The 24,429-nt window shown below is 50.5% G+C and overlaps 1 protein-coding gene across 1 annotated transcript; it reads left to right on the top strand.

The window, feature by feature from the left end:
• Positions 1 to 1,952: 1,952 nt before the first annotated feature.
• Positions 1,953 to 24,429, top strand: FLCN (folliculin). The gene is made up of 12 exons (XM_065412042.1): positions 1,953 to 2,006; positions 2,980 to 3,258; positions 4,071 to 4,217; positions 6,177 to 6,398; positions 7,601 to 7,761; positions 8,196 to 8,287; positions 9,058 to 9,251; positions 18,194 to 18,307; positions 18,939 to 19,062; positions 20,443 to 20,574; positions 21,861 to 21,966; positions 22,896 to 24,429. The coding sequence occupies exons 2-12, from the start codon at positions 3,010 to 3,012 to the stop codon at positions 23,095 to 23,097; spliced, it is 1,743 nt and encodes a 580-aa protein (XP_065268114.1). The 5' UTR covers positions 1,953 to 2,006; positions 2,980 to 3,009; the 3' UTR covers positions 23,098 to 24,429.

Genomic DNA, 24,429 nt, shown 5'->3' on the forward strand with positions numbered 1-24,429 from the left:
CAGTACACTTATGACCTCATTAGTTATTGTCTCAGATGTTCCAAGTGAAGAGAGGATCTTCCGAGTCTGAATTAGGTGCCTTCCAGTAAGATTATTTGGTCTTTCCAGCCAACCTTCCAGTAGTATCACAGCTTGAAGGGGCATGGGTATCTTGCAGTGCAGTGGCTTTCAATGGTCCGAGTGATAGGAACACATCTCTGGAATGTACAGTGATTCTGTTCCCCAGCAGCAGCCATAAAAACAGAACTGAATTGGGTAGAATCTCATAGACAGCATTAGAACAGCTGTGTCTTATGCAAAAATCCAGAGCTCAGTAGCATCTCTCTCTGTGACATTGACGGCATGCAAGATAATTTTCATTTCAGCCTCATGCAGCCGGTGTGGCTGGCCCTGGGGACCACATGAGCAGCGGTCCTGGGGGCGGCGGGAGCAACCGCAGCTCGGCAGCTCCCAGCAGCGGTTCCCGGGTGGTCCCTGGCAGTTGGTGCCACACTGGCCCTGGTGCCCCTCTCCCCCAGCAGTTGTCCTGGGGGCGGCCGGAGCAGCTGCTTCTCAGCGTCCCCCGGCAGCGGTCCCGGTGCATCCCCTGGCAGCTGGGGCTGTGCTGGCCCTAGAGCCACTCCCCCCCGCCCCAGCAGCGGTCCAGGGGGCTGCCGGAGCAGATGCTGCTCGGCAGCTCCTGGCAGCAGGTGCTACTGCCCCCCCACCCCAAGCAGTGGCCCCCAGGGGCACTCCCCGAGCAGCAGCCCCCCAGGGCACTCTTCCGAGCAGCAGCCCCCTGGCTCCCCTCCAGCAGCAGTCCCCCAAGATTTAGTCAGGGTATTTATAGTATAAGCCATGGACAGGTCACAGGCTGTGAATTTTTGTTTATTGCCCGTGACCTGTCCCTGGCTTTTACTAAAAATACCCCTGACTAAAGGGTAGCCTTAATGATGGGAAATCAACTTGAAATACTCCTTCCATTTATAGTAACCTGTAACATTCAAAAAAATGAACCAGGTATCATGTTCTGTGCATTAACAAATACAGTTGGTCAACAGCCACCCTTGAACTTTGTGAGGGCTGCATGTTGGAGGTGCCTGGGTCAAAGTATAATTTTTAAAAAATGTTGTTTTTTAAAAGAACATTTTCGTGATTGTTTTTACATAACTGTTCTAGGTTTGGCAGGGCGGGCACACCGTTGTTCGTGGCCCAGGATACCCAATTCGTCTTCACCCATTTCTCATGACTCCATAGCACCAATATTTCTTCCAACCTGGAGGCCCCAGAGCTGGGAGGGGCAGCTGGTCCCCCCTCTCTCCCCTGCAGCAGCAGGTGACACCATGGGAACTCTGATTCTCTAGATTTTTACCAATCAAATTACATCCACCCACCTTGATCCAGCATTGCACCCAGACTGACCTGCACAGCGCCCCCCGCTGGGCAACCCTGGGACTGGCCCCGCCCCGAGTCCCGCCCAGCGCAGCGCAGCCCCGCCCACACGCACGAGTTGTGTATCACAGGCCAGCCCTGGTGGAACGTACCATCTCCCTGCTGCTGTGGGGCGACGCTACTTAAGACCCAGAGCCTGAGCCCGAGTCCGGCTGTTGCTCCCTCACCCCATCCCGGTCCTTGGCTGGCTCAGCCCCTCTTCGCACTGCCCCGCCTGGCGCGAAAAGACACAGGGCCCTGGCTTCACAGTCCCACCCCCCGGCTCGAAGAAATGGTGCAGCCCACTGCCAGTGTTTCGGGATGGCCTCGGACTGAACCAGTGACATGTGAGGGGGGGAGACTAGGAGGGCCGCGGCTGGAAACACGGGAGCAGGAGGGAGACCGAGTAGTGCTACAATCTGCCCGCGCCGCCCCGCTCCCACTGCCGCCCCCGCTTCCCGCCGGGCGAGCGCGCATGGTGCAGGCCAGGCAGCTGGATCGCTCCCCCTCCCGCGGGAATGGTGTTGGTTCGGGCCGTCAGTCAGTGTCAGGCGCCCTGAGGCACGGGACGGGAGGGGTCTCGGGGAAGCTGCCGGGTGAGTGTCCAGCCCCCTCCCCTCGCTGGGGGGGGTGTCCCCGGTCCGGTCCGAGCGGGAGGTGGGGGGGAGCAGATGTCCCTGGGGGGGGGGGGATTAGGCCAGGTCTCTGCGGGGGAGCAGGTCTCTTCGGGGGGGGCAGGTATCCCTGTGGGGGGGGGGTGCAGATTAGGCCAGGTCTCTGTGGGGGGGCAGGTGTCCCTGTGCGGGGGATTAGGCCAGGTCTCTGTGGGGGGGGGGCAGGTGTCCCTGTGGGGGGGGATTAGGCCAGGTCTCTGCGGGGGGGCAGGTGTCCCGGGGGGGGTAGGTATCCCTGTGGGGGGGGGGCGCAGATTAGGCCAGGTCTCTGTGGGGGGGGCAGGTGTCCCTGTGAGGGGGGAGATTAGGCCAGGTCTCTGTTGGGGGGGCAGGTGTCCCCATGGGGGGGGGGTTGTCAGGCCAGGTCCTAGTGTGGGCAGGCAGGTGCTGGGGGTGGGGGAAGGGCCCCCCATGGGGTAGGTCAGGCCAGGTCCCAACAGGGGGGAGGGAGGTGCCCCCATGTGGGGACTTGGGGGTCAGGCTAGGGGCCAGGTGCCCCATGAGTAGCCCAGACTGGCTTCCGGGACAGAGAAGTTGGGTGCTGGCGGGGGCGGGGGGCTGATCTCCCTTCTCATCCTTAGAAGGTCCGGGCTGAGGCAGGGGGCAGCGTGGGGAAGCCCCCCTGGGTTGGACCCTCCACTGCCTTGGCCCTGCCCTGCTCAGGTCTGAGAATCCTGCACTAGACTCGCCCACTTGCCTAGAGAGAAAAGGGCCCAGCTGAGACCTGTGACTTGTAGCCTGCATGGCCCCTTCGGAAGTGACCTGGCCGCAGAGCTGAACCTGACTCCAAGCTTCTCCGGAGTGGAAAGATCCGGGCTGGTGCCGATTGGAATGGGGGAATATTTTGGTTTCTGTTTATTATACTGATATTGGGTCCTTCCTCCGTCACCTGCAGGAGAGCTGAGGAGCCAGCTAAGCTATCGCGATGAACGCCATTGTTGCCCTCTGTCATTTCTGTGAGCTCCATGGCCCTCGCACCCTCTTTTGTACAGAGGTGCTGCATTCGCCACTTCCTCAAGGCGCAGGGAATGGAGACAGCCCTGGGCAAAGTGAGCAGGCAGAAGACGAAGAAGGTGGCATTCAGATGAGCAGCAGGATCCGCTCACACAGCCCAGCGGAAGGTGCTAGTGCTGACTCTAGTAGTCCAGGGCCAAAGAAGTCAGATATGTGTGAGGTGTGTATATGGACACCCTGTGTCTTTTGCTGAACTAATGGGCTTTGGGATTCTCAGTGACGGGCATGTTATTGTTTGGGAGAAAAAATAGTGCACGGAAAATGGCTTATACTTGCACAGTGCCAGTAACAACAAAGGATCCCGAAACCCTTATAAACTCTAGATTAGATTAGAATTGTTTTGCACACCACTGACGTGCAGCCATCCGTGTAGTTAAAGCCTGACCATCAATTAACAGTAGCAACACTTACGTAAAAGTATAAAACAGGAAATGGAAAAAATTCTGTATCCAGTTAAAATTGTAGGGAAGATGTATTCACCCGTGTGTCTGTCCGTCCCTATTGGTGCTCTTCCACTTAACTGTTGGTACCTTTTTTATTAAGCTATTCCTAGTGTGCTTTGTGTCTCTCAAGTGGTGACAGATTTCAGTATGTCAGTGGATTCACAGTTGCTTCCACCATCAGCTGAATTTGGCCAGTTGTGTAGCCAGCGTCAAATACAAAATCCAGCGAGGGAGTGAGTTGTGAAAGAGGCTGTAGAAGAGGAAGGATGGTCCAGTGGTTAGGACTTGGGAGACCTGGATTCAAGTCCCTGCTGTGCCACAGACTTCCTGACCATGAGCGAGTCACTCAGCCTCTCGGTGCCTCAGTTCCCCGTCTGTAAATACTTTCCTATCTCCCCGGGGTGTTGTGAGGATACCTATGCTGAAGATTTAGTCATTCAGGTGCTGTGGTAATGGGGCCTACATATAAGTACATTAGATCGTTGTGTCCTACTTTACTATTGGATTTTCCTTTTCTTTCTGTGGTCAGGGTTGCCGCTCTCTTGCAGCAGGACACCCTGGATATGTCAGCCATGACACAGAGACATCAATCAAATATGTCAGCCACCAGCACCCAAACCATCCGCAGTTGTTCAGCATTGTGCGTCAGGCCTGTGTCCGCAGCCTGAGTTGTGAGGTAAGTGATGTGAAATGCAGGAAGAAAATCTGTGTATAAACGTGTATGCTGTTTCTGATCTAAGACTCTACTTCACTGATGTCAGCCCCTCCACAGCCACAGGAAGGGGTTGGAGATGGAAGGCAAGGCAGGAATTTTTAAAGGTGACTGCAAAAGAAAAAAATACTTGTCTCTGCCCTTTATGATGCATAAAGAAGGCCTGAAAGGTTTTTTATATAAAGTTTCAGTCATTTCAGAGCTATGATGAATTAATTTTTAATTTTCATCATCTGATCACCTCGAATGCTCTCTAGCATAAGTGTTTTAGCATACATGTTAACTAATGTTCCACCTTTATATCTAGCTGTGACACTTTTGAGTACATTTCCCACACCTGAAGAAGAGCTCTGTGTAGTTCAGTGTCGCCAACCGGTCGATCACAATCTCCTTCCTTAGAGGTTTTTAAGGTCAGGCTTGACAAAGCCCTGGCTGGGATGATTTAGTTGGGGATTGGTCCTGCTTTGAGCAGGGGGTTGGACTAGATGACCTCCTGAGGTCCCTTCCAACCCTGATATTCTATGATTCTATGACTGGGAGATCCTCTAGGATTGACCAGTCGATTGCGATCTCCGGTGGTGCAGAGTGGCTGCCGCTAAGACAGACTCCCAGCCTACCCTGGCCCCATGCCGCTCTCGGAAGTGGCCAGTGCAGGGCCGCGGGGGCAGGGGGTCTCCCTTTGCACCCCTGCCCCAGCCCTAACTCCCCCCTGAGCCAGCACCCTATACCCCCTCCTCCACCCCAACACTCTCCCCCAGCCCGGAGCCTCCTCCTGCACCCAAACTCCTAGAGCTTGCACCCCTCACCCTCTCTTGCCCCCCAAACCGCTGCCCCAGGCTCAGCCCAGATCCCCCTCCCACACTGCAAACCCCTCGGCCCCAGCCGAGAGCCCGCACCCCCTCCTGAACCCCAACCCCCTGCCCCAGCCCGGTGAAAGTGAGTGAGGGTGGGGGAGAGCGAGCGATGGGAGGTGGGATGGAGTGAGTGGGGTGGGGCTTTTGGGAAGGGGCGGGGCCTCAGGGAAGGGGCGGTGTAGATCCTGGGTTGCCCTTAAATTCAAAAAGTGATCATAGAGATCATAGAATATCAGGGTTGGAAGGGACCTCAGGAGATCATCTAGTCCAACCCCCTGCTCAAAGCAGGACCAATCCCCAATTTCTCTTCCCCCCCCCCCATCCCTAAATGGCCCCCTCAAGGATTGAACTCACAACCCTGGGTTTAGCAGGCCAATGCTCAAACCACTGAGTGATCTTGGGCATAAAAAGGTTGGAGACCACTGGTGTAGTTTAAAGGCTTGTCTCTTTCACCAACAGAAGTTGGTACAGTAAGAGAGATTACCTCACCCACTTTGTCCCTCCATCATCTGATCTGTTACTGGAGAGAACCTTTGCTAATGTTGAGATGCCTACTCTTCACCTGAAGCAAAGGCACTTGTGATCTCAGAGCTGTGTTTTCACTTTCTTGTGTTTGCCCCTATTTATTTTACTTATTTATTTCCAAAATAAGCCACCTCGGTAGTAATGTTGCAGGCTGTTGCTCGGTATCAGTAAATGTTGTTTTTGACCTTTGTGGACCGATAACTTACAAACTTACACAGCCTCTTACAAAAGGAGGGAAAACCTTACAGAAGTTGAGATTGCCCCAGCTCATGCATCCATTTAATCAATTTTGCTGTAGCAGAATACAGCGGCATTCTTAAGTTCCAGTTAACCTGAAGGTTGTGCCAGGTACATGGGGCAGCAGCGGAGATGTTTGGCTCCATCTATCAGACCTTATATGTTGGGTGGCACTCCTGAAAGGGCTGCCCATGCCTCAGCAGGCAATACCCTAACAAGTGGGAAAGCTTTGCTTGAAGAGCTCGACGTAATTTCAGTTAAGTGATGTGCTGAGCCAATGTGTTCTATTATGTCCGTTTCCCACCAGGTCTGCCCGGGACGTGAAGGCCCTATCTTCTTTGGGGATGAGCAGCATGGCTTTGTGTTCAGCCACACCTTCTTCATCAAGGACAGCCTGGCGCGTGGCTTCCAGCGCTGGTACAGCATCATCACTATTATGATGGACCGGATCTATCTCATCAATTCCTGGCCTTTCCTGCTGGTGAAGATCCGAGGCATCATTGATGAGCTTCAGGGAAAAGCACTCAAGGTGGGTCTGCTCAAGAGAGAACACAAATACAGGTGAGAGAAAGAAGGGTAAGTGGGATGGGCGTGTTCAATAGTTTGGGAGAGAAGTAAAGAGTAATGTACGCAACTAGAGCTGTAAGGGAAACTTAGGTGGTGATGTTGGGATTAAGGGGCACATAGGGATGGACCCATGCTTTGGATGCCTCAGGAGGGAAGACACATCTTCTCCATCCCATCTCTTTTGTTGCCCTATAAGAAGGGGTTGAACTGCGGGGGAGAGAGGGGAATTGTGGTATACCTCCAAGCTCTGCCCACAAAATAAACTCGCCCCATGTGAGACATTGGAATGAGGGCCACTCATGGTAGACTGTGCAGATGTTCAAAATATGATTGTGCAGCACTCAGATTCCGCTTGGTTCCTTCTTGGTGGAGCTTAACTATGCCTAGAGGCTCTGCTAGGTTTCTTAGGCTTGGCTGCTTCCAGATTGGGACAGGTAAAATAGCTCCCAAATGCCACCCACTTGTGGCACCGAAGTGTGGTGTCCCCACAGGAAATTGGGCAGATCTGTTCTTCTCTCTTTCTCACATGTTAACGTTAACCGTCATCGCTGGGTATCTGAGATAACGCCTCTTGGAAATGAATGGGGCAGTTCACACCCTTCAGAGCAAAAGTAAATTTTCTAAATCACTTAGGTGCTTTAGGCTCCCAAATCCAACTTTCAAAAGTGCCTAAGTCCCATTGGAAATCAGTGGGACAAGGTGCTTTTGAAAATTGTACCCCCAGTTGCTGCATACTTAGACATTTCTGCATCCGTTACACTCTGTTTTGAGGTTTCTTCACAACCATAAATGTTAGAGACTTACTTTTTATTTTTTTCCATTTGTTTCTTTCTTTTAAAGCTGAGGGTCTGGAGAATAAAATAGCAGCTTGAGAGAGGTGCCGGTGTGGCAAACTGCCATATACCAGCCCAATCAAGCCTTGTCTGTAATGTCCTTCTTTCTCCACCTTTCCTGGATCTAAAGGGAAATTTTTCAATTTGTCCATCCTTCTGGTGGGAAAAGAGGCACAGAGCAATGGACCAAGAATTGCCAGCTTGATTCTGTAGCTGATGGGAAATAGGGTTTTATTCCATGTTAACAAGGTGCATCTGCCTAGTTGTTCCACTGTGTCATATTTACTTAAATGTCTTTTCTGTTGTCCTCTGTCTTTATTTTGTAACTCAGGTGTTTGAAGCTGAGCAGTATGGGTGCCCGCAGCGAGCCCAGCGCATGAATACGGCCTTCACCCCCTTTCTGCACCAGAGGAATGGTAATGCAGCCCGTTCCCTGACATCGCTGACCAACGATGACAACCTGTGGGCATGTCTGCACACCTCCTTTGCTTGGTAATGTCCTCTATGTCTCTGGGGCCTATACCACCTGTTGGAATAACAGAGCCATTTCCCAGCATCCTAGAATAGTGGGGACATGGAGTCTGACTCGGACATCAGACTCCTCTGGAGAGATGCTGTGGAGAGTGGCGTACTCCTAGAGATGTGATGGTTTTGGTTTTTTTTAGGAGGGGTATAATAGGCTGGCATGCTGCAGTAATATACTTTCTTTCCAATGCCCTTGGGTGCCCCAGTCCATTGTGGAAAGTTTTAGTAGTTACAAAATGGGGAATTGAAGGAAAGCTCAAATGAGCCACATCTCAGTGGTAGCCTGATTCTTGGTAAGCTTACTCTGCCAGGTTTCATGCTGATAGCTCTGCCCCCAGCAAGCAGGCTTGATGAATGCTGATTTTTCCCCCCCCCCCCCCTCTCACTCTTCACTTCTCCAGGCTTTTGAAAGCCTGTGGCAGCCGACTCACGGAGAAGCTTCTGGAGGGAGCTCCCACAGAGGACACCCTAGTTCAGATAGAAAAACTTGCAGGTGAGTCTCCAAGCTTCTAGAGAGGGAGAGCATTTCAGAATGCTTTGGATGGGAAAACTGTGAACATCTGCTCATTGCATCCACAGCATAAGTACTGTTTGCCTCTGTCATCCTGTGATACAACTTGCCTAATGACTCATGTCCTCCCATGTGGAAAGAAATCTGATGTGAAAATAAGTCCTGTGGAGGTTTAAGGTCTCCCTGTGTGCATTCATTATTTGCATATTGGCCTCGCATTACCATGATATCTGTACCTTTTAGCTGGGATGTACCTAATGTGTCTGGCTGGCCAAGAGAGGTTACTATTGCATGACATGAGGCTTTCCCCTTTCTTACTATTCACAAACTTCCTAAATATATAGAAACATGGATTTCCCACACTGATTTAGTTCATCAGTCCATCTACTCAAGTATCTGCATAGCCTGCCTCAAGGAGCAGCTGGTCCCTTCAAAGGAAGGATACAGAAAGCTCCATAGTGTATTTGGCCAATTGTGCAGTGTTCTATCTGGGGAGAACACCAAAGAGTCAGGAAGTAAGTTGTCTTTTTTTGTGCTGAAGCATGAGGCTTGATTACTTATTACCTTAGCTTGCATAATAAGCTGCAAATACTACTATCATGAAAAGGCCCACCCATTTCTCCCCTCCCTCCCAAAATTGGCCATAGCGAGTCAAGTGTGAAACAATACTAGATGATGTTCAGAAGTTGAGCTCTGGGGCAGTTGTTGTATCTGGAGGGAACATAACAAATGATCTTTCTCTTCTCTTGGAGACCTGAAAGAAGAGTCAGAAGGCTGGGATGGCTCAGAGGGAGAAGAAGAGAAGCCTTCTGCCCAGCCAGATGTTGTAGAAGGGCGGGAGCTAACTAAATGCCCAACGGACACATCTCTGATGTCAGATTGCAGCAGCTGGAATGTAGCTTCCAGAAGGCTGTCCATCTTCCGGTCCCTCAGGCACATGAGACAGGTAGGAAAGGAGGACTGGAGCCTTTGGCTGGGTGCTTTCTGACCTATGCGCCGGCAAAGCCTTTTTTCAGAAGAGAATGGCTACTTACTGCCATGTTTTGTTTTTTACACACACATGCTTTTCTTCTGGGGTCTAAACTCAGTTTTTCTTTCCTGGTACCTGTTTTATCTTCCTCTGAATGTCAGCAAGGCTGTTCAAACAGGAGTCAGCAAAGAACTTGAAAACTGTCTGGCATCTGAAGCATGGGGGGGTGTGACGGGGCAGGGAGCGGGGCAGATTTGACCTGGGAATGTTGCAGGGGGGGTTGCATTGGGGATGGGAGACTTCCCTGGAAGGAAGCTACCTGAGCTGTAACCTGAGCCAGGAGGGGGGTTGGGAGAAGTAACACCTTCTGCCTGGAAGACTGAACAAAGGAGGGAGGGGCTGCTAGGGGAAAGAAGGAGTTTGGTCTTCGGAGGGCTAGGCTGGGTGGTGCAACGCAGGGAACCCCAAGCTGGGGTCTAAGCTCCCTGAACCTCCCAGAAAGGCCTAATTGAGGGGTTCTGGTCGTACCTACACGCTCTGCTTGAGACTGTATTCCTGTCATCTAATAAACCTTCTGTTTTACTGGCTGGTTGAGAGTTACAGTCAATCTCAGGAAGAGGGGTGCGGGGCCCTAACTCCCCCTTACTCCGTGACAACTGGTGGCAGCGGCGGGATGTACTGCACCCCGTGGACGGCGCTTCCTGCAGTAAGTGACTGGGGAGAAGTAAAACGAAGGGGGATTGACGGGGACCAGGCGTGCTGAGGAGTCAGAGAGAGACGGTTATCACCCCTGGGAGTGTGTGACCAGCGAGAAGGACTTTTGCAGTAACAGGGTCCCCCGGGGGATCGCAGCGAGTGGTCCCAGGGGCAGAGGAGTCTGCAGCTCGACCCTGGCAGAGAGGTGGTGACCTCAAGAAGGGCTGGCACACTAGGGGTCTCCCTGGAAACTGTGGGGAGCGGTGAGCACACAGGCCTGTGAGTGGCCAGCAGGAAGATGTATGCCAAGCGGCTTAAGAGCGACCTGGCGGAGCTGTGCAAGCAGAGGGGGGTGCGCATTGGGAAGCTCACCAAAGAACAGCTCATTGCCCAGCTGGAGAAGGGAGATCGCGCGAATGAACTGATCCCTGTCTCTGAGGGAAGCAGCCTGGCAGATGCAGCGCAGGCCCCAGTGTCTGTCCCAGCTGGGAGTGGTGAGCCGGCTGCTGAGGGCTTCCAGAGACCCCTCCTTCCTATGCCTAGGGGAAGGGTGGGGAGGAGCCCAGCAAATACCGAGGGCGCAGTGACCCCCCCGGCCAGCAGGGGATCCTCCCGGCGACGCTCGCCGGCCAGCAGGGGATCCTCCCGGCCACGCTCGGCGTCCATGGAGCGGAATGGGCTGGAATGGGAGAAAGAGCTAAAACTGAGAGAGCTGGAGGATCGTGAACACCAGAAACAGCATGAACGGGAGGAGAAAGAGAAACTGAGGCAGCATGAACGGGAGGAGAAAGAGAAACTGAGGCAGCATGAAGAAAGACAGAGGCATCATAAACTGGAGCTGGCGAGGCTGAAGGGCCGCGAGCCCCCGGCTGCGGTGAGTGAGGGGGGACCCAGGACTGCACGGAACTTTGATAAGTGCATCCTGGCCCCACGTAAGGAGGGGAAGGACATGAATGACTTCCTGGATGCCTTTGAGACGGCCTGCGAGCTGCACCAGGTTAATCCTGCAGACAGACTCCGGGTTCTCACCCCCTTACTGGACCCCAAAGCCGTGGCCTTGTACCGCCAACTGAAAAAGGCGGAAAAAGGGGACTATGAACTATTCAAAAAGGCCCTGCTACGTGAGTTTGGGCTGACTTCTAAGATGTACCGGGAAAGGTTCCGGAGTCAGAATAAAACCCCTGAAATCTCATATCTGCAACTAGCCGTCCGCATGGAAGGATACGCCAGCAAGTGGGCTAATGGGGCCCAGACAAAGGAGGACCTGGTTAAACTGCTGGTACTGGAGCAACTGTATGAGCGGTGCCCATCCGACCTGAGGCTGTGGTTGAGGGACAAAAAACCAGAGAACCCGCGACATGCAGGCCGGCTGGCCGATGAGTTTGTAAAGAGCCGGTCAGGGGCTGGCAGGGAGGAGTCCCAAAGGAGCAGGCCCGCCGCGATGCAGAGAGAGAGTCACCCGGGTACCTCCCAAAGGGGGAATATGGGGAATCCCCTCCCAAAAGGAATGCCCAGCGTCAGGAACAACCGACTGGCTCGAGGGGACCCACGGAACATGAGCTGCTATTACTGCGGCCGAAGAGGCCACATTCGGGCCCAGTGCCCCAAGCTCAAGGACAGACTGAGCAGACCGAACCCACACCGGATTAACTTGGTAGAGGCCCAGACGGACGAGGGGCTGGCTTCCCAGGCAAGGGGGGCTGGCAGCTTATCAACTGCTCAAGAGAGAGAAGGGCCCCAGGCCAGCTTCTCTGGGGGGCCGGATGCTCCGGACTCAAAGTTCTCCGTTTACAGGGTGGGCGCGGGGCTGCCCCTGCGGAGCGAGTGCCTTGTTCCCCTGGAGGTGGATGGGAAGGAAGTTTATGGATACTGGGACACAGGCGCAGAGGTAACACTGGCCCGGCCCGAGGTGGTGGCCCCAGATCGGGTGGTGCCCAACGCCTTCCTGACCCTGACAGGGGTGGGCGGAACCCCATTCAAGGTTCCCGTGGCGAGGGTACACCTGAAATGGGGGGCCAAGGAGGGCCCCAAGGACGTGGGAGTGCACCACCATTTGCCCACTGAGGTGTTGATGGGGGGGGGGACCTAGAGGACTGGCCAAGCAACCCCCAGACCGCCTTAGTCGTGACCCGTAGCCAGAGCCGGCGAGGGGCACTACGCCCTGACCTTGGGAAGGATGTCACATCGGAGGCACAGAACCCTACCCTGGTGGGGAGGGAACACCCAAGGGCAAGGCTCGGGGTGGCTGTGGCTTCTGACCCAGCCGACAAGAGGGAGCAGGTTCCCGTCCCTTCCCCAGCTGCCGAGTTCCAGGCCAAGTTGCAGAAGGACCCCTCCCTGCGGAAGCTAAGGGACCTGGCTAACCTCAGTGTGGTACAGACCATGATGAGAGGTTGCAAGAAGAGGTTCCTGTGGGAGAAGGGATTCCTATACCGAGAGTGGGCTCCCCCAGGGGAAGTGAAGTCCTGGGGGGTCAGGAGGCAGCTGGTTGTTCCCCAGAAGTTTCGCCACAAGCTACTGTACCTGGCCCATGACATCCCTCTCGCAGGGCACCAGGGAATCCGGCGCACCAGGCAGAGGCTGCTGCAGAACTTTTACTGGCGTGGGGTCTTTACCAATGTCCGACAGTACTGCCAATCTGTGACCCCTGTCAGAGGGTGGGGAAGGCCCGGGACAAGGGAAAAGCGGCATTGAGACCTTTGCCCATCATAGAGGAGCCTTTCCAGAAGGTGGCCATGGACATAGTGGAACCTCTCAGCAAGACGACCCGGTCAGGGAAGAAATACATTCTGGTGGTGGTAGATTTCGCCACCCGCTACCCTGAGGCAGTGCCCTTATCGTCCATCGAGGCAGACACTGTGGCAGATGCGCTGCTGACCATTTTCAGCCGAGTGGGGTTCCCCAAGGAAGTCTTAACAGACCAAGGGTCCAACTTCATGTCGGCCCTACTCCGGTGCTTGTGGGAGAAATGTGGGGTTCGGCACAACTGGGCCTCGGCGTATCACCCCCAATCCAACGGGCTGGTGGAAAGGTTCAATGGGACGCTAAAAATAATGCTAAAAACATTTATAAATCAGCACCCGCAGGACTGGGACAAGTACTTACCTCACCTGCTGTTCGCGTACAGGAAGGTACCCCAGAAGTCTACCGGGTTTTCACCTTTCGAAGTGTTATATGGAAGGCGGGTAAGGGGGCCCCTAGACCTGATGAGAGCCGAATGGGAGGGGAAGGCCACTTCCGATGGAAAGTCGGTGGTGGAGTATGTCCTGACCTTCCGGGAACGACTTGCCAAGCTCATGGGCCTGGCCAGGAAAAATCTGGCCAGAGCCCAGAGGAAGCAGAAGGTCTGGTATGACCGCACAGCACGGGCCCGCGCCTTCGCCACTGGGAACCAGGTAATGGTCCTCATCCCCGTGAGAAAAAACAAACTCCAGGCCGCCTGGGAAGGGCCCTTCAAGGTCGTCAAGCAATTAAACAAGGTAAACTATGTGGTGGAGCTGTCGAACCGGGCACACCACCACCGGGTGTACCATGTGAATATGATGAAGCCATATTACGACAGGGGGAATGTGGTGTTGGCTGTGTGTGGACACTGGGAGGGGCAGGAAGATGACCCTTTAGTAAATCTATTCCCTGGGACAAGAGCTGGTTCCCCCCTGGAAGCAATTCCCCTCTCTGATCAGCTGACCCCGGCCCAGCAAGCTGAGATCAGGGGGGTGTTGCATCTGTACCAACAGCTGTTTTCCAACCAGCCTGGACGCACTAATCTGACTGTCCACCGGGTGCAGACGGGATCGCACCCGCCTATAAAATGCCCCCCCTTCCGGGTCACAGGGAAAACTGCTCAGGACCTGGAAAGAGAGGTCAATGACATGCTGGCTTTGGGGGTGATCCAGCCGTCCTCCAGCCCTTGGGCCTCGCCGGTGGTGCTGGTCCCCAAAAAGGACGGGTCGATCCGGTTCTGTGTGGACTATCGCAAGCTCAATGCCATCACTGTAGCCAATGCCTACCCCATGCCCAGGCCTGACGAGCTCCTAAACAAGCTGGGAGGTGCTCGGTACCTTACCACCATGAATCTTACAAAGGGCTACTGGCAAGTGCCGCTGGATGCCGATGCCAGGCTGAAATCGGCCTTTATCACCCCTCTGGGGCTCTATGAGTTCCTGACCCTGCCTTTCGGCCTCAAGGGGGCGCCGGCCACCTTCCAGCGCCTGGTGAATCAGCTACTGAGGGGGACGGAGAGTTTTGCCGTGGCATCTGTGTCTTTAGCCAGACCTGGGAGAACCATGTGTCCCAGGTTAGACAAGTGCTGGACCGACTCCAGGAGGCTGGGCTGACCGTAAAACCGAAGAAGTGCAAGGTGGGGATGGCTGAGGTATCCTACCTAGGCCACCGGGTGGGGAGCGGCTGCCTAAAGCCAGAACCAGCCAAAGTGGAGGGGATCAGGACTGGCCCACCCCGCAAACCAAAAAGTAGGTCCAGGCCTTTATTGGGATGGCGGGATACTATCGAAGGTTCGTGCCCCACTTTAGCTCCATAGCAGCCCCCATCACTGAGCTGTGCAAGAAGGGGAAGCCAGACAAGGTGGTCTGGACCGAGGAGTGCCAGGAAGCTCTCCGGGCGCTGAAGGAGGCTCTGGTCAGTGGCCCAGTTCTGGCAAACCCAGACTTTGACAAGCCCTTTATGGTGTTCACCGACGCCTCCGACACGGGACTGGGGGCGGTGTTAATGCAGGAGGATGAAAAGGGGAAAAGACACCCCATCGTGTACCTGAGCAAAAAGTTGCTACCTCGGAAGCAAAACTACGCGGCTATCGAGAAGGAATGCCTGGCCATGGTGTGGGCCCTCAAGAAACTGGAGCCATATCTCTTTGGGCGACACTTCACCGTGCACACCGACCACTCTCCCCTGACCTGGCTGCACCAGATGAAAGGAGCCAACGCCAAGCTCCTGAGGTGGAGCCTGCTCCTGCAGGATTATGACATGGACGTGGTCCATGTGAAGGGAAGTGCCAACCTGATAGCGGATGCGTTGTCCCGGAGAGGGGGCCCTGAACTTCCCCAGGTCACTGGGCAGAGTGACCCCGCTCAGTTCAGTCTCGAAGGGGGGAGAGATGTGACGGGGCAGGGAGCGGGGCAGATTTGACCTGGGAATGTTGCAGGGGGGGTTGCATTGGGGATGGGAGACTTCCCTGGAAGGAAGCTACCTGAGCTGTAACCTGAGCCAGGAGGGGGGTTGGGAGAAGTAACACCTTCTGCCTGGAAGACTGAACAAAGGAGGGAGGGGCTGCTAGAGGAAAGAAGGAGTTTGGTCTTCGGAGGGCTAGGCTGGGTGGTGCAACGCAGGGAACCCCAAGCTGGGGTCTAAGCTCCCTGAACCTCCCAGAAAGGCCTAATTGAGGGGTTCTGGTCGTACCTACACGCTCTGCTTGAGACTGTATTCCTGTCATCTAATAAACCTTCTGTTTTACTGGCTGGTTGAGAGTCACAGTCAATCTCAGGAAGAGGGGTGCGGGGCCCTAACTCCCCCTTACTCCGTGACAGGGGGTGTCACGATTTTAAGGTGAACTGCATCTCTAACTCCTCTTGGTCTGAGTGCGTCCACTCTAGGTCTCCGGCATCTAGCCGTCACTTGTCTTTCAGGGAGGAATTGCGCTATTCTCTCACAGATCAGGCCCTGAGTTGCAGTCCCCTATGTGTCAGGTATGATTTATGTCCAGCCCTGCACTTCTGTTCCTTCTGAGAGCCATGACAGTGGTTTAATACAGCGACAAACCAACCTCTTTAGAGCAAAGTATTCTTTAGTTAAAACAAAAACATTTAAGAGAAAAGCCCTCTGAAAAATTATAAAGCAGACTGTAGGTATGTCTAGCTTTTCCCTCAGGCTTCCCAGAATCTGGGAAGGCCTGATTTCTTTAGATCCCCCTCCCCGCCCCCTCGAGTCTCTCTATCTGTCAGCCTGTCTCCCTGAGAGAGGCTCTTGAATGTAGACTGTTTGTCTCTAGCCTCCCAGCCTGGCAAGACAAGGCTCATAACTCGTTGGGGACAGGATCCTCGAAGCTCACCGCTTGCCCCTTTGTCTTCCAGGCATATGCTTAGTGCTGCTTGTCTAGGACTATTGTGGGGCTTTCCTGTTTGTGCTTCCACAGCTCCCGCTTAAGTTAGATCAATACATTCATAGAAGAAATTCTAATAACCCTCCATAGTTGTACAGAAACTTTAGTTCACTGATCAGGTCACTTACAATGGTATGAATATAGTTTGTAGATTAACACACAGCTCTCCACACCTGTCAAAGTTGGCAAACGGGGCAATGGTAACGGGGGTTTGGCATTTTCATCCCCGGACCAGTAGTATGAACACAGCACAGGTCAGTAGTGACTGAAAGTTGTCATGTATTGGCAGTTTGGCCTGTATGAAGTGTTAGGTCTCAGTCCTGTTCCAAATGAGCAAGTGTCTGTCTTGCCTAAATCACCAGCACAGTTGGCATGGATTGGCCCACTTGTTGGCAGCCTCAGCTGAGAGACCAAGGAGTGCGTGAATGGCCCTGGGAACTGAGCTGTTCTCTTACCTGTGGTTAGAACTGAATTTCATCCTAGGTTGTGGTCAGGAATGTTGGCAGGGAAGTATGTGCTACTGTGCTTGCTCTGAGACAGCGGGCTGAAGTAATGCTATGATGATTGGGCCTATAAATTGACCCTAACTGTGAGTGCAACAGTAAAAAGTGAGTGAAAGTTTGTAAAATGTCACAATAACCTATAACACCAAATGTTGGTGGGAAAAGGGGCAAACGGGAGACTCATTCCAAATCAAAAGGCCTACTGAAATAATTCAAGGACTGTGTTAAAATGTGCCTGGCAAAATGTGGGAGCAGAAATCAATGGACCAAAATTGGTGTGTCAGAAATTAGTCCTAATAGCTGAACAAAATAATGAGGGGATTGGCTGTTCCACCCATTGCTTTTTTGGGGCTCTTAAAAAGAAAGATGTTTGGGGGAAATTAGCAGAAGAAAAAGCTGTCTGACAACAACCGCTACAGTCAGTTTTACCAGCACGGCTGCCACTGTCTCTTGGGATCCCCGGATCTACCGTAACACCACTGGGCTGTTGGTGTTCTGATCCCAAAAGACCTGACCAGAGTGGGCCAGCGAGAGGAACACAGATGCCATCATCACTTCCACTGGCTCCAGCTGACTCCCAAACACCCCCTGGGGTGTGAGACTTTTTGTCTCCCCTCACTCCTTGTGTGTCCCTTTTCCTTCCTTGTCTCATTTCTTTCCTATCCCTCTCCTTTTGCGTTCTATTTAATAAAAGCCTGGCTAAGACCGCAATACTGCTATCAGCTTGTGACCAGAAAGGCAAATAGAAGTAATGCCCCAAACAGTCCAATGCTGGTACCAGTTTTCCAGGTCTCCGAGTGGCTGATAAGACTGTGTGCTGTGCCGGTTATTTTCCAGCAGTGAGATTGCAAGTGAAAGTCAACACCAGAGGCTGAAGCTTCATTTTCTATTTGTGGTGTTCTCTTCTTTCCCCTTTTGTGTAGGTTTCTCTTGTTTTGTCTTCTAGGAAACAAAAGGAGACGTTGACAACAGCAATAACAACAACTCCAGCCCATAACTAACTACCTCCTCTCCCCCCCACCCCCTGCAAAAGACAGTTATCACCATTTTTAATACTATCTAAAAGACTGTCAAACAAGGTTTTTTTTTCCTTCTAAAGGCACTTTGCAGTGAAAGAGAGAGAACAATGGATATTGTTAAAATAAAGCCTTACTTAACACTTTACATTTCAAGTCCTTTAACTGTTTTCCTTCTTTTCTGTATCTTTAATGAAGGTTAAAAATTACTTTTAATCGTGTGTTTGGTATGGCATTAAGCAGGCTGAGGTCTCTGTATACCAAACCCTGAACCTTGTTTCCAACTGTTTAATGTTGGACAGAGACAGGGTCATATTAACACCTTTAACTCTTTGAGCCCATATATTCCATCTAAATTAATACAAGATCCCCACCAGGCTGTCAGTCTAGCATCTTTCACCAACGCTAAAATACATATTTAGACTTGTGCTGTATGCAGTAGACTTAATGGTAATAGTTCACTAGCATTTCCAATATGTAATCAGTAACATGGCTGGAAGGCTGCTTTGTAGACATGCTTGTGATGGATTAAAATGGTGAAGGAAAGTAGTAAAATATCCAAGTAAACTCAGGATTATCTTGTTTCAGGTCCTGGGGGCATCAGCTTTCCGCATGCTGGCGTGGCACGTATTAATGGGGAACCAGGTCATCTGGAAAGCACGAGATGCAGATCTCGTCCAGTCTGCCTTTGACATCCTACGGGTAAGAACTTGTTTCTTCATCTCCCTGTTGCATCTTCTTGCATAGTTGGTTAATAGTTTAGGCCCTCAAATTGACCTGCCTCTTAAAATATAATCTGGTGGGGAATGTGCTCCAAATTCTATTAGAGTTTAAAACAAAAAATGCTGTTTTGTTACCAAAACTTTAAATTCAAAAAACCCAGCACCTCTATTGTTTATGTAGGGCCTGTGGTAATTAGTGTCTTGCTATTGTGTAACAACCAGCAGCAAGAGAACCGATCTCTTTGAAATAATCAGGCTTCTTCTGAGCAATGAAGAAAACATCACCGAGTAGAACTGAAAAAGAGGGTACTACCTCTCTTATTCCAAGGGTTTCTAGGAGACTTTTTCCCCTTTGAAGGCTCCATATTGCAGCCCTTCAGCCTCTAAGCCAAGGAGGGCTGGGAGTGGTTCCCTGCTCAGCATTGTATTGTCCGAAGGGAGTTTCTCAAGCCAAGTGAGATACTTCCATCTCCCAGAATCAGTGCAAGCTGCCTTAGCAGCCCTCTGAGGTGCCCCTAGCCTGACAAGTGAGACAGAAACTTGGACGTGAACCTGGGCCCATATCTATTTAGTTCTAAAGCTTCTCTTGCCATGTTTGTTTCCTTCTGCAGACCATGCTGCCTGTAGGCTGTGTTCGGATTATCCCCTACAGTGACCGCTATGAGGAGGCATATCGGTGTAACTTCCTGGGGCTCAGTCCCCATGTGCATATCCCAACCCACATACTGTCATCTGGTAAGAGCCTGCTCCTGAACCAGCTCCTCTCCCTGGTGTCCATGTTAAAGAAAATACCTTGTGAAGGCAAAGAGTTGTCAACTAAAGCCCAGCATCCTTGAATGAGCTAGAACCAGTGCCCCTTTGTGCTGTTTGCCAGGTGACCTTACCCGGTCTGTTGCTGAGGGACATTGCATGATCATTGCTTGCAGTGGGCTCAATGACTAGAAATCCCAGTTCCTGGTTAATAAGAGGCTAATACTGCTGTATATGGACCAAACACTGCAGCCAGCCAGAGTGGCACTCAGTTTATATGCACACACACAAATCTGTAACAATCTGCTGTGTGTGGTGGGTTTGTGTGGGACATTAACCTAGAGGTGTTTTAAACTTTGCCCATCTGAGGGCTATGTCAGCCTTTCTGAATGGGGATCCTAAACAAATACAGCAACAGTATGGGCCCAATCCAACTCCCACTCAAGTCAAATGGAGTCTTTCCATTGGCTTCAATGGAAGTTCGATCAGAGCCTTAGTGAGAAAAAGGTTTAAAAGAGGGAGAACGGAGTAAAGTCTTGGCCAGAGCTGGGTGTTGGTTTTTACTATAAATTAATTCTTTTTACAGCGGGGGTGCAGGTGGTTGCTATTATATTTCCAAGATTTATTAAGTTAACATCAGCAAGCCAGAGATCTCCCCAGCCAACTCTTTTAGGACTCTTAGGTGCAAGTTATCTGGACCTGCTGATTTTAAAAATGCTTACCTAGGTAGATGTTTAACATCCTCCTTCATTACTAATGGACAGGAAAGTACTTTATCATCCCCATATGATGTGATTATATCATCCTGCTTCTTTCCGAATACAGAACAGAAATATGTATTGAATGCTTCTGCCTTTTTTGCATCATTAACAATGTTACCATTTCCGTCTAGTAATGTTATGCCATTGAAAGGATTTCTTTTGTTCCTAATATAGTTTAAAAACTTCTTCTTATTGTCTTTAGCCCTGCAGCCATATTTCCCCTCGATGTCTTTAGCTTTTTTACATTTCATAATTTCTAATTTATATTGATTGCCGTCTAGATTACTTTTTTTCGATTTGTTATATTTCAAATTGCTGCCTTCACTTCGTCAGTGAAGCAAATGGGCTTTTAGCCAAAGTTGTCCTCTTTCTTGAATGTGGAATCATGATTATTTGGCCATCTAATACATTCTTCTCAAAGAACTCCCAATTTTCATTCACATTTTTGCAGTCTAAACTTTTCCTCCTGATCAGTTTCGCTCACAATTTCCCTCCACTTTGGGGAAATTAGCCCTTCTGAAGCACAGAGTATATATATTTTGATATATTATTTTTCATATAGAGTGTTGGTTTTAATGTGCTGGGGGGTTTATCATCACTCTAGAATTTGCTGTCATTGTGGAAGTCCGCACTGCCACCCGGTGCAGCCTCTACCCGGTCCTGTTTGATGATGAGCAGCCCCTCAGCAAGTACGAGTTCGTGGTCACCAGTGGGAGCCCTGTGGCAGCAGACCGAGGTGGGTGCTTTGGAAAGGTGGAACTCTGTCAGGAGAGGCCTAGGCCATTGTGGCCGGAACAGAATCTCTATCTGTAGCTGTTAGCATTCTTTCATCAGCATTTGGCTGTGTGGGCTTATTCTTGTGTTCTGGCTGCTAAGAAAGTCTGTATGCAAGGCCATGTCAGTACACAAATATGGTCTTGGAGAACTTGGTTTTCTCTTGATAAGCAGGCTGTTAAAATGCTGTTAATTATATAGGATTTGCCATAGTAGCTCAGCAGGTTGTCTAATATTCTTCAGAGAAGAGGAAGGATCTTCTATAACTCACCTGGTCTACAATAATGTATCTAGGGAGATACTTTCCTGATCCATGGTGAACACTCTGCGCTCTGAAACATGTCATTTCCCTTACCTCATGCAAGTGTAGTCTAATCTGCTAGTCAGCAAGATAACGATAAAATTATCTAGCTCCAGTGTCTGATACTGACTTCCTGTGACTGTGAACTACAAGGACTAAATTCAGCTTTACCTGGTTTTTAAAAAAGTACCTGATACTCCCATGCTGAGAGCTTAATTTTACCTACAAACTACTCTTTCCAAGTGGGCCCAGTCATTTGGACTGGGTATGACCCCAAGGCACTTTTGTAGACCGTGCATTCAGTATTTTCAGAGCAGTCCTTTTTTAATTTAGAAGAGCGATTTTCATAGGCTCTAAGAGTAGGCACATGACTGATCCCCTCTCACCACTCCTTTAAGGATGTGGGTGTAAGAGAGCTAAAACAGGGATTTCTCAACAGCACTGCAGAAGAAGACCTTACTGCGTTCCAAAAGCTGCTGCAGGTCCCCAGCTATGGTTGGAGGATCCTACTAGCATATGTACAGTTCCATACGGCTTCTTTGAGAACATTGGTTCTATTGTGGAAGGCGAGGGAGCAGCTGAGGGCTGTTATCTTTCCTCTTGTAACACCCATGAATTTCTTCTCGGCTCAAGAAGGGATTTGGGTTGATTAGTCACCTAAGAACCCTGCCTTCACTGATATGAGCTTTGCTGCCATTGTTCAATGCTGTGGCTCTGTTTAGAGGGAGGTTACTACTTTAATGCACCGAATCAGAGCAGTGGTGAAAAGTGCATGCAGATTAATGCTCTGGAACTAGTGTTGAAAGGGGCCAGAGGCATTCTGTGCCCCTGAGCTGTAGTCCACTGAGCCCTAGACAAGCGTAGGCATCCCATGTTAACGGTTGATAAAGGCATTAAAAGTGGATGATCTGTTGTTCCTCTTGTGACCCTTCTCCCTGTGCTTGCAGTTGGCCCTACTATCTTGAACAAGATCGAAGCTGCTCTGACTAACCAGAATCTTTCTGTAGACGTTGTGGATCAGTGCCTTGTCTGCCTGAAGGAGGAGTGGATGAAGTAAGAGGCAACTGCTTTGTTTCTGTGAAACAGCTTTAGATATTTGTTAGTGTAATCCCATCAAGATTCTCCAAAGGGTTTCCCGGAGACACTGGTGGGATAACCAACTTGATGTTCATCACTTTATACAGGACCAGTTAGTAGCCAGTTGACCTTTGACGTTAGTTTTGAGCCCCGCTCTCTGGAGAGCAGTATGATCTGAGCACAGAACTGGGAGCTAGGGAGCCCTAGTTTTAATCCTAGGTTTGATACTAACTCCCTCGGTGGCCTTGGGCAAGTCTCTTTTAACCTCTGTGCCTCAATCTCCCCAATTGTGATGCTTGTCTACAAGACCAATCTTGCTTACCTCCCAAAAGTGTCAGGAGGATTCAAGAGCTGTCTCCATCTTCAAAGCACTTTGCAAATGTATATTGGGCTCTGAATGTCCACTAAGATCTACAGCAGGTACTGTGCCAAACAGATAACATGGTGCTGTCCTCAGGCGCTGCATGTGAAGGCACAAGTGATTACAATGGAAGACCGAACAATTGGGTGAAATAATTCATGGCACTAGTGTGGTTTTTAGCATGATTTGAAAGCTAGGAGGGAGTTGGATGTGCACATTCAGTGGGAGGCTGTTCCAAATGTGCAGGGTGGCATGGAGGAAGGCATAAAGGCTAAAATGGGAAAGAAGACAAAGGGAAAATTCAGAACTGCTAAATATTATCAGGGCTGGAAGTGGCTAATAATTATGTCCAATTCCTTTTTCCAAACCTCTGCGCATAAGAGGAGCTCCTTTGGGATGTTCCTCTTGATGCTTCATTAGCATCTTGTTGCACAGAATGGGATATTGGGTACGAAAGAGAACCTTGCCGTGCTGCCTATACCTATATCGCAAACATAATGTGTACTAATGCATCGCTAGTAACAGGAATTTTTTGTTTCTGCAGTAAAGTGAAGGTCCTCTTTAAATTCACCAAAGTGGACAGTCGACCCAAGGAGGACACTCAAAAACTGCTGAGCATTCTGGGGGCGGCTGAGGAAGACAATGTCAAGCTCCTCAAGTTCTGGATGACTGGCCTGAGCAAGACATACAAGTCGCACCTGATGTCGACGGTCCGCAGCCCAACCTCTTCAGAGTCTCGGAACTAACCAGGAATGCCTAGCCTCACTTGCTGCCTTCGAATACGTGCAAGGAACCGAGAGAGTTTTCTTTGAGCCTTCAGCATGCGCATCATGTGAACAGTGAAACACCATTGAACCTCTTACTGCCCTCAGACTAACTCTAAGAGTTCTAGTTTTAGTCTTTTGAATTGCTGTGAGACTGTGCTCCTAAGAGTGCATGTAATTAGGGCAGCTCTCTGCCTCCAGACAGAGCTCCGGACTCCCAACTCCATTCTGAACCTAGCCTGCAAATTGAAGTCTAATTCAGTGTAACTCAAGGAACCAGAGTAAACCAGTCAGTGCCCTCGTGCCAACCTTAACACTAACGGGGTGACAGAACTCCTGCAACTCTGGACTTTATCTTGGATGTTGCCATAAATAGACATCTTGATGTTTGGGACTCCAGAGACACAAAAACAATTTGTCCATAATCTCTGTAGGTCCCGTAGATTACGGGGAGCAAAGAAGCAACAAAAAATCTTAAGCCATGTGACTGGGGTTACTACATCTTAACCTTAGTTATGGATCACTCCTATCATTACTTTTTAAAACCACTTCGTCCTCAGTAGATTTGGCTGGATCTGAAGAGCTTCATGACTTATGCTACAACAGAGAATTGCGGAGGACTCTGATTTGATTTATGTCATTCCATCTTCTTAATAGCCTAACTTCAAAACTACGCTTTCGGTTTGGTCCAGAAATCTGCTACTGTCCAAAATTGTAAGTGACACAGGGATCGTCGCAAAGCACACACTGAATGATGATGTGTAGGCAAAGTTCCTTTTATTTTTTGTTTAAGGATGTAAGACTTCAAGCAGAGAGGGTACTTTATCCTGAACAAGCTCTTCTTACCTTTCTCCTCCCCTCAGAAGTACTCCACTGCTCTCTGTATCCTAACCTTCCAGCTAGTGTGGGGTTAAGCAGGAAACAGCCAGTTTACAGAATCTCCCTCGCTGTGAAACCCTGAAGTAGCCAGTTTGAAGTCCTAATAGTCTGCCAATACCATGGCAAGGAGAGCATGCACCATCTGTGCATCTTTTAGCTACTGACTTTGGCTCTTAGTGAACATCTTACTGTAAAGGAATTACTGTATTTCTAATTTTATCCTAGGTTATTGTTGGAAATCTTGACAGGACTATAGAAATTAAAAATAAAAAAGGCAAAGGACGTGTGTTGTAATTCTATGGAACCCATGTGTTTGCATTTTAACAATATTCAAACCTGGCTGCAGGGTCTGTTTTTATGTATATTTAGTACCTGGGTGTTTTTGTCAATAACGTCTGTAAAAATGGCAATAAGCATTAAAACTCAATAAGAGCT

This window comes from Emys orbicularis, chromosome 10, assembly GCF_028017835.1.
Source record: "Emys orbicularis isolate rEmyOrb1 chromosome 10, rEmyOrb1.hap1, whole genome shotgun sequence".
NCBI classification, from domain to species: Eukaryota; Metazoa; Chordata; order Testudines; family Emydidae; genus Emys; species Emys orbicularis.

Bases quoted from the DNA above. Each gene is read 5' to 3' on its own strand.
- FLCN (XM_065412042.1), top strand. From the start codon at position 3,010: ATGAACGCCATTGTTGCCCTCTGTCATTTCTGTGAGCTCCATGGCCCT. The intron at 8,288-9,057 runs GTGAGTCTCCAA...CTTCTCTTGGAG, and splicing joins TCAGATAGAAAAACTTGCAG to ACCTGAAAGAAGAGTCAGAA. The intron at 19,063-20,442 runs GTAAGAGCCTGC...TCATCACTCTAG, and splicing joins AACCCACATACTGTCATCTG to AATTTGCTGTCATTGTGGAA.